Raw genomic sequence first — 14,807 nt, 5'->3', positions numbered from 1 at the left:
GTGGAGGCATTGCCAGCTGAGACTGGAATATAATTCCGGTAGAAAAACCTATAATATTATTTGTATTAGTCAGGGTTCTGCAAAGAAACAGAACCAATAGTATATAGAGGGCTGTGTGTGCGTATGTGTGTGTGTTTAAATTTATTATAAGGAATTGGCTGATGCATTTATGGAGGCTGAGAAGTTTCACAATCTGCTCTCTGCAAGCTGGAGACCTAGGAAAGCTGGTGGTGTCATTCTAGGGCCGATAATGTAAGTCCCATTCTGAGGGCAGAAGATTGATGTCCCAATTCAACCAATCAGAGAAAATTCCCTCTTCCTCAAGCCTTGTTTTATTCACGTCCTCAATGGATTGGATCATGTCTGGTCACATTGGGGAGGGCAATCTGTTTTATTCAGTACACTGATTCAAATGCTAATCTCATCCAGAAATACCCTCACAGACATACCCAGAAATAGTATTTAATTTGAGTACCCCATGTCTCAGTCAAGTTGATATATAAAATTATCTGTTATATTATTGGACTTGCCTCACATATTGAAAAACTGTATATATGATTTGACCTTGAATCTATAGAGTTAATTTTGTTTAAGAAAATCTTTAATTAGCTAGGTATTAGAGGGGTGGTTACTTTACTTTCATTCTCATTTTGACCTTGGTTTGTATTTTTATACTTTCATACTTCTGATATGACTTAGTCCTTTATATAATAGATATAAATCTATTTCTTAGTAGCTCTTCTCATTTAGAGTATATCATAGCGTGCATATTTTTCTAGTTCTCAAGACAGGGAAATCTTTTACCAGTGATTTTCATTCTTTATTGGGTCTTGGAAACTTGAATTTTAGGTCTTTTTCTTATTCTCTTATTTTTTATTAAGCACATCATTTTCACATCTGATAATAGAATATTTGTAATGTCAGGAAATTTTTCTTGCTGCCTCAGTTTATCTTTAACACAGTTTATCTGTGTTCATTAAATTATCTCCAATGTGTTAGATATTTTATACTGATAATATAATATTCATAGTCTTAGTTTTATTCTGATTAGCTTCAACTACTAATCTTGTTCAAGGCTAAATTAGGCCCTTAAAGAATTTTACATTGTCTCTAAGCAGTTATAGTTGGGCTACCATAACTTAATGGATATTGTCATATTTTCACAAGAAGGTAGTAATATTTGAAGAGCCTTTGTCTTTTGCATACATCCCTGATAGTGAAGGTTAATATTGGGTTAATAGATCCATTGCTTCTAAGCAGTTGGAGGAGGACTGGAATGAAGAGACTCCATTTGGAGAAAAAAATAGTTTGGCAATAAAAATCACAACAAGAAACTTGTGAAAATCAAGAATTCTGTGTGTATCGAAAAAAAATTGCACTAGAAGGACATTCCTGTGAAGCAGCAGTTTTCTTAGCTTTGGATTCTTGGAGGACCCATTATAAGGCAAATTATATACGTATGAATTAACACAATTAAAGTCATTGGGTAGAAAGTGCCTGCTGTTGATGTTTCACTTTGCATTATCGATTGAAAATAAACATGCAAGAACTCTTCTTTGTTGAAACATTTAACTTTTGGCCTTTTCAGACAATAAAATGTCTCTGTTGCTGCCTTGCATGCAAGCCAGGTCTTTGAATCCAAAGGTATAATTGTATTTACTGTTCAAGCCCCATTGCTTTTGTTTGTCTGGCTATGATAGATTTATATGAAGAAGATTAGGGTTTATTGTTTCAGCAAGTGTAATGAGCAATGTGTTTTTCTTTTAGGATCATACAGAGCATACTGAATCAGCAGGACTGGCTGGTGGTGCAGCAAGCATGATGAGTAAGCACCGAGAAGTCTGTTCCTTATCACGTGTGTAAGGGGAAAAAGGTAAGAAAATGTTTTTATTTCTCTTAGAGATTGAACTTGAGAAACCAATGAGATCTATAGAAGATAATGCTGATGCATATATGTTATTTGCTTCATTTGTAACATTGTATCTTATTAAATCAGGAGTATGATTTTTTTCAAAAAGATTTGACTTAAATTCAGAGGAAAAGGGTGTTTAAAAATCACTGTTATTTTATGTCACAGTGGTCACAATGTTAATTTTCCTACCAGTGCTGGCTCCTTCGTTTTAGAGTTAGTTGAGTATAGAAAGGTAATTTCAGAAAAAATATGAATTTGAGCAATAGTTTAGCTCATGCAAGAGCTAAACAAGTAAAACTGATTTGGGGATGGGGAATCAGAAATGTAAATTTAATTACATTATTTTATTTTGTATTTTTAGATAAGTTATTATGTAGAGCAATAATTTCCAGCAGAAAACTGGAAGTATTCTTGTAGAGCAGGAATCCTTGACTTTTTCCTAACTAGGAGTCATGTTGTTTTTTTTCAAGTCTTAAGATTATTTAAGGGTGTGAACCCCCAATATCTGTGTTGGAAACAAGTGCTTGGTGTAGCCAAAAGAAACCTGCACTTAGACAGAAATTTTCTCAGCAAGGCACTTTTACTTCTGCAGAAGGGTGCTGTTCGCTCCTGTTACAAATGCAAGAGCACACCGAACAAAGGAAGGAAGGAAGGAAGGGGCTTTTAACCCTAACACAGTCCTGTTTCTGTGTCTTTCCCCTATTGACTGGAGTTGGACTGCACAATCTAAGCTGATTCTGACTGGCTAAGGCTTAAACTTTTCCAAATAAGGTAAATGTGTGATTTGTGAAGGGGCAGGGTGGGTAAAGAAGAAATGGTTAGGCTTGACAGAAGAGAGGGTAGGATTGTTTACAACTTATGACCAGGAAGTTGAGTCTTTGAAGAGGAACTCAGTTGTCCCAACAATATCCCCACTTCTGTCTTATAGTTCTTCATCTTCAAGTTTCTTTAACAGGATCTGGCTTTGTTGTTCTTCTTGATTATCTAGGTGCAAGAGCTTATCTGAGTACAGAGGGGGAGAGGTTGGGGAGGTTTTTGTGAGAGCTGCTTCTATGAGCCTTTGGGTTAACCCACAAATACAGGGTATGATACAGCAACCCACAAGGATGAGTACACCTCTAACAATTGCAAGGAAGGTAAAGATTGAGGTCATGAGTCCTTTCCATTTTCCAGACCACCTTTCCATTTGTCCTGTAAAGGGGTCGTCTATTCCAGTTTTCGGCTAGTTCATTTGCTAGGGTGGTAAGGCCTTGTAAGGCTTTTATGATTGTCCCGTCGGGGGCTGTATTATTAGGAATAAAAGTGCAACACTGGACCCTGATCATGACATAGACTCCACCTTTTTTGGTCAACACCATGTCAAGGGTGATTCTATTTTCCCAGGCCATCTGGCTGGTGGGGTCTGATTTCAGCGATTCCTTTTATGGCATCTCTGGTATAATTGATGAATTGCTGCTGATTGTAGTATATGTAATTTATCCAGTCTACATTTTTGTTTATAGTGGACTACCAGAATAAGATAGACTCGAACCCGGTGGCTATTTGGTTTTGAGCTTTGAATTCATTTGGTACTGTCTGCAGGACCCTGATGCTGTCTATGTAAACTTGGGGGTCAAAGGACCCATTTATTGGGGCTTCTTTTTTCCTTCTGGTTACCTGCTTCCTGATGAAATGCCAAGGTGAAAGGGATGGCCAATTGGATCAGAGCACAAGTGCCACTCCAGTTGCTTGGCAGTGTACCAAATATTGGTCCCCCTCAATACCACTATACATCCACTTGGGGATGGACTGGGGTTGACTGATTGGTTAGCTCTTGAAAAGGTTTAGGCCCACTACATCCCATCAGGTTTCCAAGGAATGTCAAATTTTCCCCTTGTTGTGAGAGACACAAGGTAAAATTGGCATCAAGAGCGAGAAGTCGAATGTCCCTTGGGGGCTGTCCATAGGGCTCCTGACCTTTGGGAAAAGTAGTGAAAGAGTGGCACATGACTTGTTTCCCCAGGCTGTGAGGTGCTGGAAGAGAGCTACCATACAGTCTTTGCCTGATGGGTTGGCCCATCTGAGTGGGAGGGGAACAATTTGGGTTTCTGGCCTGCCTGTTGCACAAGCGTAACAATCGGTTTTATTTAGGGTGTGAATGGAAGATTTAATCCATTCCAGCTAGGCATTTACATCTTGATAACTGGTTTCTATGGCTAGGGTTTGCTGTAAATCCTTAACTTCTACTATAGCTAGTTTGGTTTTGTCATTAGACATGAAGCAAGAAATGGTTTGATTTTTGTGGTTTTGGGAAGCAGGTAATGGAGGAAGATGGAGGAGGAGGAGCAAACCTCATTTCAAAGATGCCTGTAGGGTCTTTTGCAGTGACATCTGCTCCTAGGCCATAAAGGCGCTCTAAAGTGGGGATACGGTCGGTGGAGGTGGGGATAGGAATAGAGAGAAGTACTGGGTTGCACTGGTGGTTTTGGCAGTTTGAGGGGGTGGTTCCTTCGGTGAAGTGGAGGTAGGGTTTTAGGGTGGTGCAACCCTCTAAGGAGGTCCAGCCCTGATATTTGGTGGTCAAGATAACATCTCCTCAACTATAACATAACCCCTTAAAGGGTTGTGGTTGTCTATTGCAAGGGTCCGGGGTGATACTGGTTTTTCTGCGGGTGGAGGGGCAGAGGTACTTTTCTGAAGAAGCTTTGACTTTGGAGGTTTCCACAGGTATGACAAGACAAGCATCGAATGTAATTGTTTGGGAGGAGGGTGATGGAGTTACACTGATGATAAGGTGTCCTTGGGTAGCTAAAGGAAGAATAAAAAGGTAGATTAAACCTTTTTGAATGTAGTTTGGAGGGCATTGATCCTGGAATGATGGTCCATGACTTTGCAAGGGTTGGGGCCCTTTTTACCCGAGTGTGGTGGGTTCACCCCTTTTCGGCCATTCGGATTGCTGTCTCAGTGGTTAGGAGTATTAGATAAGGTCCTTCCCAGGTTGACTTAAGCTTTCCTTCTTTCCAACATCTGATAAGGACATTATCTCTGGGCTGGTGTTGGTAAACTGGGAATTCGAGGGGTGGAGTTTGTGCTAGGAGGCCTTGAGTCCTGAGGGTGGAAAGGGTGGAAGACAGACCAAATATATATATTTTTAGAAACTGATCTTTTGTTTCAAATGTAGGAAGGTCAGTAGTGGAATTTAGATAAGGCAGCCCATAGAGCATTTCATAAGGGGACAGGCCAGGCCAAGATCTTTTTTTTTTTTTTTTTTTTTTTGAAACAGAGTCTCACTCTGTTGCCCAGGCTGGAGCGCAACAATCTTGGCTCACTGCAACCTGCACCTCCCAGGTTCAAGCAATTCTTCTGCCTCAGCCTCCTGAGTAGCTGGGACTACAGGCACCAGCCACCATGCCCGGCTAATTTTTGTATTTTTAGTAGAGACGGGGTTTTGCCATATTGGCCAGGTTGGTCTCAAACACCTGACCTTGTGATCCACCCTCCTTGGCCTCCCAAAGTGCTGGGATTACAGATGTGAGCCACCACGCCCTGCCAGGCCAAGATCTTTTTGAGGGGCACTTTGGATTCTTACTAAGGCAATGGGAAGGCATTTTGTCCATGGTAACTGGATTTCCAAGATTAATTTGGTTAGGTGATTTTTTTAGAGTTTGATTAATTCTTTCTACCCTCCCTGATGAAGGCGGATGCCAGGGAGTATGATATTCCCATTTTATTCCTACTGCTTGGGTTAGCCCCTTAATGATGTGTGCAGTGAAGTGGGTCCCATTGTCTGAATCAATGTTCTCTATTAGTCCAAACCTGGATATATGTTCCAACAGTGCTTTGACTACATTACTGGCAGTTGTGCTTGGGAAGGGGATGGTTTCTACCCAGTGGGTGAGATGGTCTACTATGACTAGTAAATACTTGAGGCGGCCTATTGGGGGCATTTCAGTGTAATCAACTTGGACGCTTTGGAACGGCCTTAACCCTGGGTTTCTTCCCGTGGGAGGTTGCTTCTTTAGGGTTTGCTTATTAGTTTTTCTGCACATGATGCAACTATCCTCCACTTGCTTAGTGAGGGTATTTATCTCTACATACCCATAGACTGTCAGGGCTGCATCACACATAGCTTGAGGACCCCAGTGAGCTCCTGGATGAAGCTGTGACAATATTTCCCTCATGAGAGGCTTAGACAGCATTTCCCTTCCATCTGGTAATACCTACTTTCCCTCTGGGCTCTCCTGAGCTCCTGTTTTCTTTAGAGAAAGGTCTGCGTGAGAGAAGATGGGGATCGCAGCTGGAGGGGGAGACAAAGGGATAGATGGAAAATGGGTGCCTCTTGGGAAGAGGCAGCTTGCTTAGCTATTTGATCTGTGAGGTTATTTCACTGGCTTTCAAAAGATGGGTTCTTTTGGTGTCCTGGGACATGGACAACTGCAATTTCTTCTGACAGCTGAAGATTTTCTAATACTTGCAGAATTAATTATTTGTGGACCAAATCTTGGCCCTTACTATTGATGAAGCCTTGTTCAGTCCAGATTTTTCCAAAGGTATGGACTACTCTGAAGGCATACTTGGAGTCAGTGTAAATAGTTCCTTCTTGATTCTGCAGGGATTTTAAGGCTTGGTTTAATGCAAAGAGTTCACACGTTTGGGCAGACCAGTTATTTGGCAGTCTTCCTGACTCTGCCTCTGTGAGGATTTCCCCATCAACTACGGAGTACCTGTTGTACCTTTTTCCTTCAGTGATCTGGGGGGAACCGTCTATAAAGAGGTGATGCCTTGTTTGGAAAAAGGTTTTGCTTAGATCCAGTGTGACTCTAGTTTGATAACTGACTAGATCTAAGTATTTATGCTCAGATTCTTCCGGGTTTGGATTTCCTGTTAGGAAAGCAGCGAGGTTGATGAATTGTCAGTAGTTGGTGTTAGGTCATCCCTCTCTAATAAGATAGCTTCATATTTTAAAATTCTTGAGTCAGTGAGCCATTTCTCTGCCTTCTGATTAAGAATAGTTCTGACTTGATGAGGGGTACTTATGATGAGGTTTCCCCCAAAGGTTATTTTCCTACTTTCTTCTGTTAGCAAGGCAGTTGCTGGTATGGATTGTACGCATTTGGGCCATCCACAGGTTACTGGGTCAAGGATTTTTGACGGGAAGGCTACAGGCTGTCGGTGGCCTCTGTGTTTGTGGGTGAGTACTCCTAAGGCCACTCCTTTGCTTATATTAACAAAAAGGTGGAATGGCTGTTCTAAGGAGGGCAAGACCAGAACAGGGGCTGTTACAAGTAGGTGTTTTAATTCTTCTACCTGTTGGATCTCTGATGGGGTCCAAAGGAGGGTTTACAGGGTCTGGTCTTTGTTGAGTGAGTTTTTGATATAGCGGCTTTGTTTTTAAGGCGTAAGAGTTAATCCACAGATGACAATAACCAACCAATCCCAAGAATTTCCTAAGTTCCTGCTTTGTTTCGGGTAAAGGCAAAGATACCATACCTTCAATTTGTTTGGGTGCTGTCTTTCATTTACCTTTACTGATGAGGTGTCCTAGGTATTTCACCTCAGGTTCTACAAGTTGGAGTTGATTCTTTGAGCCCTGTAACCATTGTTCTCTTAGGAAATTTAGGAAGTTAACTGAAATTGCTGTTACTTGATCCTTGTCATCTCCTGAAATGAGCAGGTCATCCACATACTGAAGAAGGCGTATGGATGAAGGCAGGGAGAAGTTCTCTAGAATTTGTTCTATTATTTGACCAAATAGATTTGGGGACTCTGTAAACCCTTGGGGCAAGACTGTCCATTGGTACTGCTGTTTTCTACTGGAGTCAGGGTCCTCCCACTCAAAGGCAAACATGTCCTGACTGTCCTCCGCTAAAGGGCAAGCCCAAAAGGCATCTTTTAAATCTATCACTGTGAACCACTGGTGGTTGTGTGGGATTCTGCTGACAGTGGTGTAAGGATTGTGAACAACAGGGTGGGTGGTTTGAACTATTTGATTAGTAGCCTGGAGGCCTTGCATTAGCCAGTATGACCTGTCTGGCTTCCTTACAGGCAATATTGCAGTGTTATAAGGGGGCATACAGGGTTCAAGGAGTCCATCATGGACAAGGCTTTCAGTTATAGGTTTTAAACCTATCCTGGCTTCCAAGGTAATAGGGTATTGTTTTCTTTTTACTACATCCCTGGAAGTTTTTAATTTGACATGAATTGGAGGAACCTGTAGCTTTCCTCGATATCTTTCCTTCGACCATACATCATGATGGATTTGGCTTTCTTCCGAAGTAGTGAGCAAGTTTAAGGAAGTAAGGAGTTTTCCCTGATTAACATATAGGCCTATGCCTAACCTTAACATTAAGTCCCTTCCTAATAAATTAGTTCCTGCTTTGGGAATTAACAAGAACTTAGTAGTGGCCGAGTTATTCTTATATTTGACTTCAATTTCCTCTAGAATTTTTGCCCCAAATCCTTCCCCTGTAACCCCTGAGACAGTAAGGTTTTCTGCTGAACATGCTAAACCTGATGGGAGAAAACATAGGGAAAGCGAGCTGCTCCTGAATAGACTAAGAAAGTGACTATCTCTTATTTGGGTCCCACTGTTAAATTTATCAGGGGCTCTTGGTGGGACTCAAGATGGAAGATGTAGAGTCCCTGACCCCCCTGTTCTTCAAATGTCATGAGTGGAAGGACTTTCTTTTCCCTCTCCCATTCGGGACATTCCCTCTTTAAATGTCCTGGCTTTCCACACCAGAAACATCTGTTTTCCCTTTTCCCCCTCCCTGTTCCCTGACTCTCAGGTTTCATCCCTTTGCTTCCTGTATAGAGTCGGACAGCTGGGTACTTAGAAGGTCTACAAGTTGTATTTCCCTGGGCTTCCTGTTGAAGAGTTCCCTGTTGTAGGGTGGACAGTGTAATCTTTGCCTTTTGCTTCTTCCTTTCCTCATCCCTCTGTACATATACCTTTTGGGCCTCTTAAAAGTTCCTCTGTGGGATGGTCTTTCCAATTTTCTGTCTTTTGTATTTTTTTTTTTTTGCAATGTCCGGCCAAATATTGGTGACAAAGTGGAGCTTTAACATTCCTTGTCCCAGTGGGTCCTCTGTGTCTAAACCTGCATATTTTCTTATCTGTTCCTTAAGTCTGTTTAAGAATTCTATGGGCCCTTCATCTTTCCTTTGTTGTACATTAAGTGCTCAGGAAATATTAGGGTCCAAGGAACTGATTCCAAATCCCTTTAATTATCACATCCCTGAGATCTCTCATGTTTCTCAGTGGGCTTCATTGTTGTTATCCCACTGAGGGTCCTGGGCCGGGAATTTATGCTTCGCTGCAAGGACATTTTGAACAGGAGGGTGTTCACGCTCCTGGACTATCATAGTGGCCCTGCAGATCATGGTTCTTTCCTTTCCTGAGAAGAGAATACCTAGAATAGACATTAATTCAGCCCAAGTGTACGGTTGTGACTCCAGAAATTGGCCAATTTGATCTGCGACTCCAAAAGGGTCATCTAACAGTGGTTTGAGTTCCTTTCTTAGATTTCTAACCTCTGAGCTAGTTAAGTGGGCATTTACAAAGCCAATATCCCCTCCTCCTAGTGGTACTTCCCTTAAGGGAAAAAGGATTAGGGCAGACTTCTTTGAGGAAGAGAGGAAAGGAAAGTTTTGGATATCCGTTTGGCATTGTTCTGTTTCCCATTGGAGCTTTCCTGAGGAAAAGGCACGTTCAGGTGGCTGTCCAGCAGGGATGTGGGGTGGCAAGGCCCATGGGGCAGGGTTATATGAGGGAGGAACTGAGTGTTCAGCTTGGGGTGGAGGGGTAGGCAGCGGAAGGACTGAGTGTTCCGCTTGGGGTGGAGGGATAGGCAGGGGAAGGTGATCTAGAGGATCCCATGCATCTTTAGATACAGAATTTGACTTAGTTAGGTCATCTTTGGGAGGTATTGAGTTTGGCTTTGCTTTCTCATCCTTTAGGGGATAGAGAAGGACAGGTCTTTTTCTCCAACATAGAGCATAATCTGTTTCCTCTTGAGAAACTGGACTTTTATCATTGACCTACTGGCCAAAAGACTGAAGGTCTGAGGATGGGTTCCTTAGTCCAAATAAAACAGCAACACTTTATCATATGCTATCTTTTCTTGTGTTTGGTCCTTTCATTATCCTTCCAGTATTTTAACATAAGGCATAGGGGACTGTCAGGGAGAATTTTATTGTCTGCTTGGCCTTTTATAGTCCCTGTCTTACTTGGGGTATTTCCTATCTTGGCGGTTGGTGAGGCTAAATGTCTCATATTAGAGATTTCTTGCGCTCCCATGTCCTATAGGCTGGACCTCCCCTTTTCCCACTGGAGGTTTCTTGTACTCTTGTGAGCACCCACTTCATCCTTGTTGACTGCTTCTCTTGTGGGAATTTTAAGTCCCTTTTAACATTGGCAGGTTGGTATAATACGCTAACTGGAAAACTGCCGTAAGTCCTATGAGGTGACCATGGAACCAAGTCTGGACTCCGCACTTGTTTCGTGCCCAGTGGCGCATTTAGCTCACACACTTTCAACCTCCAGAGATCCCAGCCACCAAGGAATACTTTGTCACCCCAATAGCAACATTTCTTACCTTGGTCTGTGCACAGAGTTACCTGGTCACTGTGGAATTCTTAAGGATCCTCCCTACAGCCCATGTTGCCGAGAGTTTGGATTTATTCATCACTTTGGGCAGGATTCGATCCTCCACTCCTGGGGCCACCACAACAAGGCAGTGGGATGTGTCTCCCTGTGAAAGATAATCACTAGCCCCTCCCAAAGGAGAATGGGATCCTGGAAAAGCCCCCAAATTTGTTGGAAGCAAGTGCTCAGCGTAGCCAAAAGAAACCTGCACTTAGAAATTTTCTCAGCAAGGCACTTTACTTCTGCAGAAGGGTGCTGCTTATGCAGAGCACACCAAATGAAGGGAGGGGTTTTTAACCCTAACACAGCTTCTGTTTCTGTGTATTTCCCCTATTGGCTGGGTTGGACTGCACAATCTAAGCTGATCCTGATTAGTCAAGGCTTAAACTTTTCCAAATAGGGCAAATGTGCGATTTGTGAAGGGGTGGCAGTAAAGAAGAAACGGTTAGACTTAACAGAAGAGAGGGTAGGATTGTTTACAACTTATGACCAGGAAGTTGAGTCTTTGAAGAGGAACTCAGTTATCCCAACATCTGAGACAGGTCTCAGTTTATTTAGAAAGTTTATTTTGCCAAGGTTGAGGACACTCAGGAGGTCCTGATGAAGCAACTGTGTTGTCTGAGGTATATACCCAGGGTTCATCGTCTCGTGCCAGGAAAATTTAGGACACCGACACACATGGGGAGTTTAGGAGTGGAGATTTAATAAGCAGAAGAAAGGAGAAAGAAAAACAGTTCTCTCTATTGAGAGAGAGGGGTCTTCTGAGGGAAAAGACTGGCAGGTGGTGGATGCACTGAATTTTATAGTCCAGGTTGAGGAGGCGGTGTCTGATTTACATAGGGCTCACAGATTGGTTCGATCAGGTATGAAGTTTACGTAGCATGCAGGGATGGCTGGTTGCCTCACCCTAATCTTACTATGCAAACAAACTTTCTCCTTGGCAGATGCCATCTTATCTGCTCCTTACTGTGTATGTGGCTGGCAGAGAAGGGAAGATGGAACCTCCATCTTGAGCATGTCTAGTCCCTAGTTCCTGCTGGCATTCACCTGTGCAAGCTCCCAACTTGCTTGTCTATGTCTACAGCTCAACTTCACAGACTGTTCTTTGTTTGAAAATGATTTCCAGCCTTGCCAACGTGGTGAAACCGCATCTCTACTAAAAATACAAAAATTAGCCGGGCATGGTGGCGCGAGCCTGTAATCCCAGCTACTCGGGAAGCTGAGGCAGGAGAATTGCTTGAACCCGGGAGGCAGAGGTTGCAGTGAGCTGAGATCACACCACTGCCCTCCAGCCTGGGCAACAGAGTGAGACTCCAACTCAGAAAGAAAAAAGAAAATGATTTGAGGCTGCTTTTCATTAAAAAGAAAAGCCTTACTGAGGACTGTCATACCCTTACTATCTGCCTAGGTGATTTCTTCTTAACTCCTGTATCACTGACAACATGTGCCCAGGGTAGTCAGAGCACAACTTGGTTTTACACATTTTAGGGAGACATGAGACATCAGTCAACATATGTAAGATGAACATTGGTTCTGTCCAGAAAGGCAGGACAATTCAAAGCAAAGGCAGGACTACTGGAAGCAGGGAGGGGCTTCCAGATCATAGGTAGATAATAGACAAATGATTACATTCTTTTGAGTTTCTGATTAGCCTCTCCAAAGGAGGCAACAGATGTGCATTTACCTCATTCAGCAGAAGGGTGACTGAATAGAATGGGAGGGATGTTTGCCCTAAGCAGTTCCCAGCTTGACTTTTCCCTTTAGCTTAGTGATTTTGGGGCCCCAAGATTTTCCTTTCAGAATGGGTAGAAAATGGTGGAGGGTATATAGGTGAGAAAGTTTACAAAAACTGATTACACTACTCACTAATGGAATGTTGCATACTCTGGCTGAGTTATCTGACTTTTCCATGTAAGCTGTAAGGAAAGGCATGGGACCAGCAGTGTTTGATAGGAAACTGAGCCCTTTTTCTCTTCAGTTGAGGATGGAGCAGAGGTACTTGGCAGCAATGCCTTCACCAAAACTCTGAGTCTGCAGTTGGCAAGCTATTTCTCCTCCTTTAGCCTTTTCACATGGGAATGTGAGAAAGTGCCCTTTTCTGCCTTCACTTGTCAAAATCTCATCCTTCAGGTGTTGCCTCTTTAGGAAGTTTCCACTCATTGTAGCAAAAACTGTCAGTTATCCGCCAAAATCACCAAAATCCATTTTTCCCTTCTATAGTCGCCGCAGCTGTGATGTTGCAGTCCAGTCAGCCTTCTTTGCAGTTGTGTATCCACCATCACCGTTAAGATACAGCATAATTCTATCACCACAAAGATCCTCATTGCTACTCCTTTGTAGTTGCATGTACCCTCTCTCCTGACTGTCCAATATTTAATGACTTTTTAAAGTTAAAAACATTATTAAAAGTCATAGGAAGAGCTGGGCTAGCATAAAGACAAATCGTATTATGTTCCTGGATGAGAAGACTTAATATCATTCTTTCTCCTGAGTGAGGACTAGGTTAGGAACTCTAATTTCTCATGGTCGATTTTACTGGCACTCTATTCCTGCTAATTTTTTGTGTATTTTTACTAGAGATGAGGTTTCACCACATTGGCCAGGTTGGTCTCAAACTTCTGACCTCGGGTGATCCACCCACCTTGGCCTCACAAAGTGCTGGAATTACAGGCAAGAGCCACCATGCCTGTCCGGGAAATACTTGAATAAGTCAGTTAAATTGCCTGAGCTTGTTTTCTTATTTGTAAAGTGAGGGAAATATCATTGACACTTTTATATACCTCAGAGGAGAAGAAAACACTACCTTTGTAAGTCAAAGAAAGTTCATCACTTTTTGTATTTAAAGTTTACAAAGACAGGCTATTACATTTCTGGTTTTCTCTCTTTTTCATGTTTTGCTTACTCAGACTTTTTGGGGGAATTTGTAATTTGATCTCCCTTCCCTGTATTATATCAATAAGCCAAGCAGAATTTTCAATTTGGAAAGAAAAATTTGAAACACTAAGGAAATAGGTGTGGAGATCATGATAATGAAGGAAAAAAGGGAGAGAATAGGTAGCATTTACTTAACACTTATTATGTGCTCTTGGCATCTGTTAAGTCATTGACACAACTAGTGTATATGCCCAGAGGATGCTTTTGGATCGATTAACAGTAAAGAAAGTTTAGAAATGGTACTTGACAAGAAGAGGGTTAAAAGAATAACCAGGTCAGGGCCAAGTGCCTGGCTCACGCCTGTAATCCCAGCGCTTTGGGAGGTTGAGGTGGGTGGATCACTTGAGGTCAGGAGTTTGAGACCAGTCTGGCCAACATGGTGAAACCCTGTGTCTACTAAAAATACAAAATTAGCTGGGCATGGTGGTGCATGCCTGTAATCCCAGCTACTTGGGAGGCTAAAGCAGGAGAATCAATTGAACTTGGGAGGCAGAGGTTGCAGTGAGCCAAGATGGAGCCATTGCACTCCAGCCTGGGCAGCAAGAGCGAGACTCCGTCTCAAAAAAAAAAAAAAAAAAAAAAAGAAATAACCAGGTCAGAGTCATCATTAGCATTTTGGAACTCATATCCCTTACTCCTGTACTTAAACTTTCCTGTCATTTCCCATTTGAAAAAAGTTCTGTAAGCTTTCTTCTTTAATAGAAACACAATTTTATACCAATGATTCCTTTCCCAGCATCTGAAATGTGTCTGTTGAAGCATGAAATGATCACCAAGTCTGCTTTTTATATTTAGTTATATTTTGTTGATTGTCAGCTTACAGGTTTTTAGAATTTATTAGCTTAAAGATTTTATAATATATCCAGTGGGATGTCAGATTTTATAGTTTACCATTATCTGGAAAGATTTATAAGAGATTTTATCCTTGTGTATATACTTAAGATTTATAAATTATATTTTAATAATTCAAAATGTAATACACATTTACTTTTTAGGTTTAAACAAGTCTCTTAAGTGGTGTTTCATCACCGATGGAGAATTACTTCCAAGCAGAAGCTTACAACCTGGACAAGGTGTTGGACGAATTTGAACAAAACGAAGGTAAGAATTTACATTGGTGAATCTCTTTGCATTTGTGGTATAGAGAATGTGGGGATATATTATTTAATAATATACAGGGGAAGGAATAACATTTTTTAGCACTAAATGCCAGATACTTACAATCCCCAGACCTTCTTATTGCCATTTTATAGATGAGAATAGAGGCAAAGAGAGATTAAGCAAGTTTCTCAAAGTTGTCTTGCGAGCAAGTGGCAGGATTAGAATCCAGGCAGT

At 41.9% G+C, this 14,807-nt stretch overlaps 1 protein-coding gene across 6 annotated transcripts in view; it reads left to right on the top strand.

Annotated features, from left to right (window-relative positions):
- Positions 1 to 14,807, top strand: part of ZFYVE9 (zinc finger FYVE-type containing 9) — a 203,573-nt gene that overhangs the window by 67,223 nt on the left and 121,543 nt on the right. For 4 of the 6 annotated variants that reach the window (XM_030942771.1, XM_010372025.2, XM_030942770.1 and 1 more), the window contains exons 2-3: positions 1,768 to 1,873; positions 14,468 to 14,573. In XM_030942771.1, coding sequence (XP_030798631.1) covers positions 14,504 to 14,573 — 70 coding nt within the window. In that variant the 5' untranslated portion in view covers positions 1,768 to 1,873; positions 14,468 to 14,503. Of the gene's footprint in view, positions 1 to 1,767; positions 1,874 to 2,586; positions 2,684 to 14,467; positions 14,574 to 14,807 lie in introns of those variants that run through there. The other 2 variants (XM_030942772.1, XM_030942773.1) reach the window with 2 other exon arrangements.

Source organism: Rhinopithecus roxellana, chromosome 12 (assembly GCF_007565055.1).
Source record: "Rhinopithecus roxellana isolate Shanxi Qingling chromosome 12, ASM756505v1, whole genome shotgun sequence".
Taxonomy (NCBI): Eukaryota; Metazoa; Chordata; class Mammalia; order Primates; family Cercopithecidae; genus Rhinopithecus; species Rhinopithecus roxellana.
This window is presented reverse-complemented; position numbering and strand designations above follow the sequence as displayed.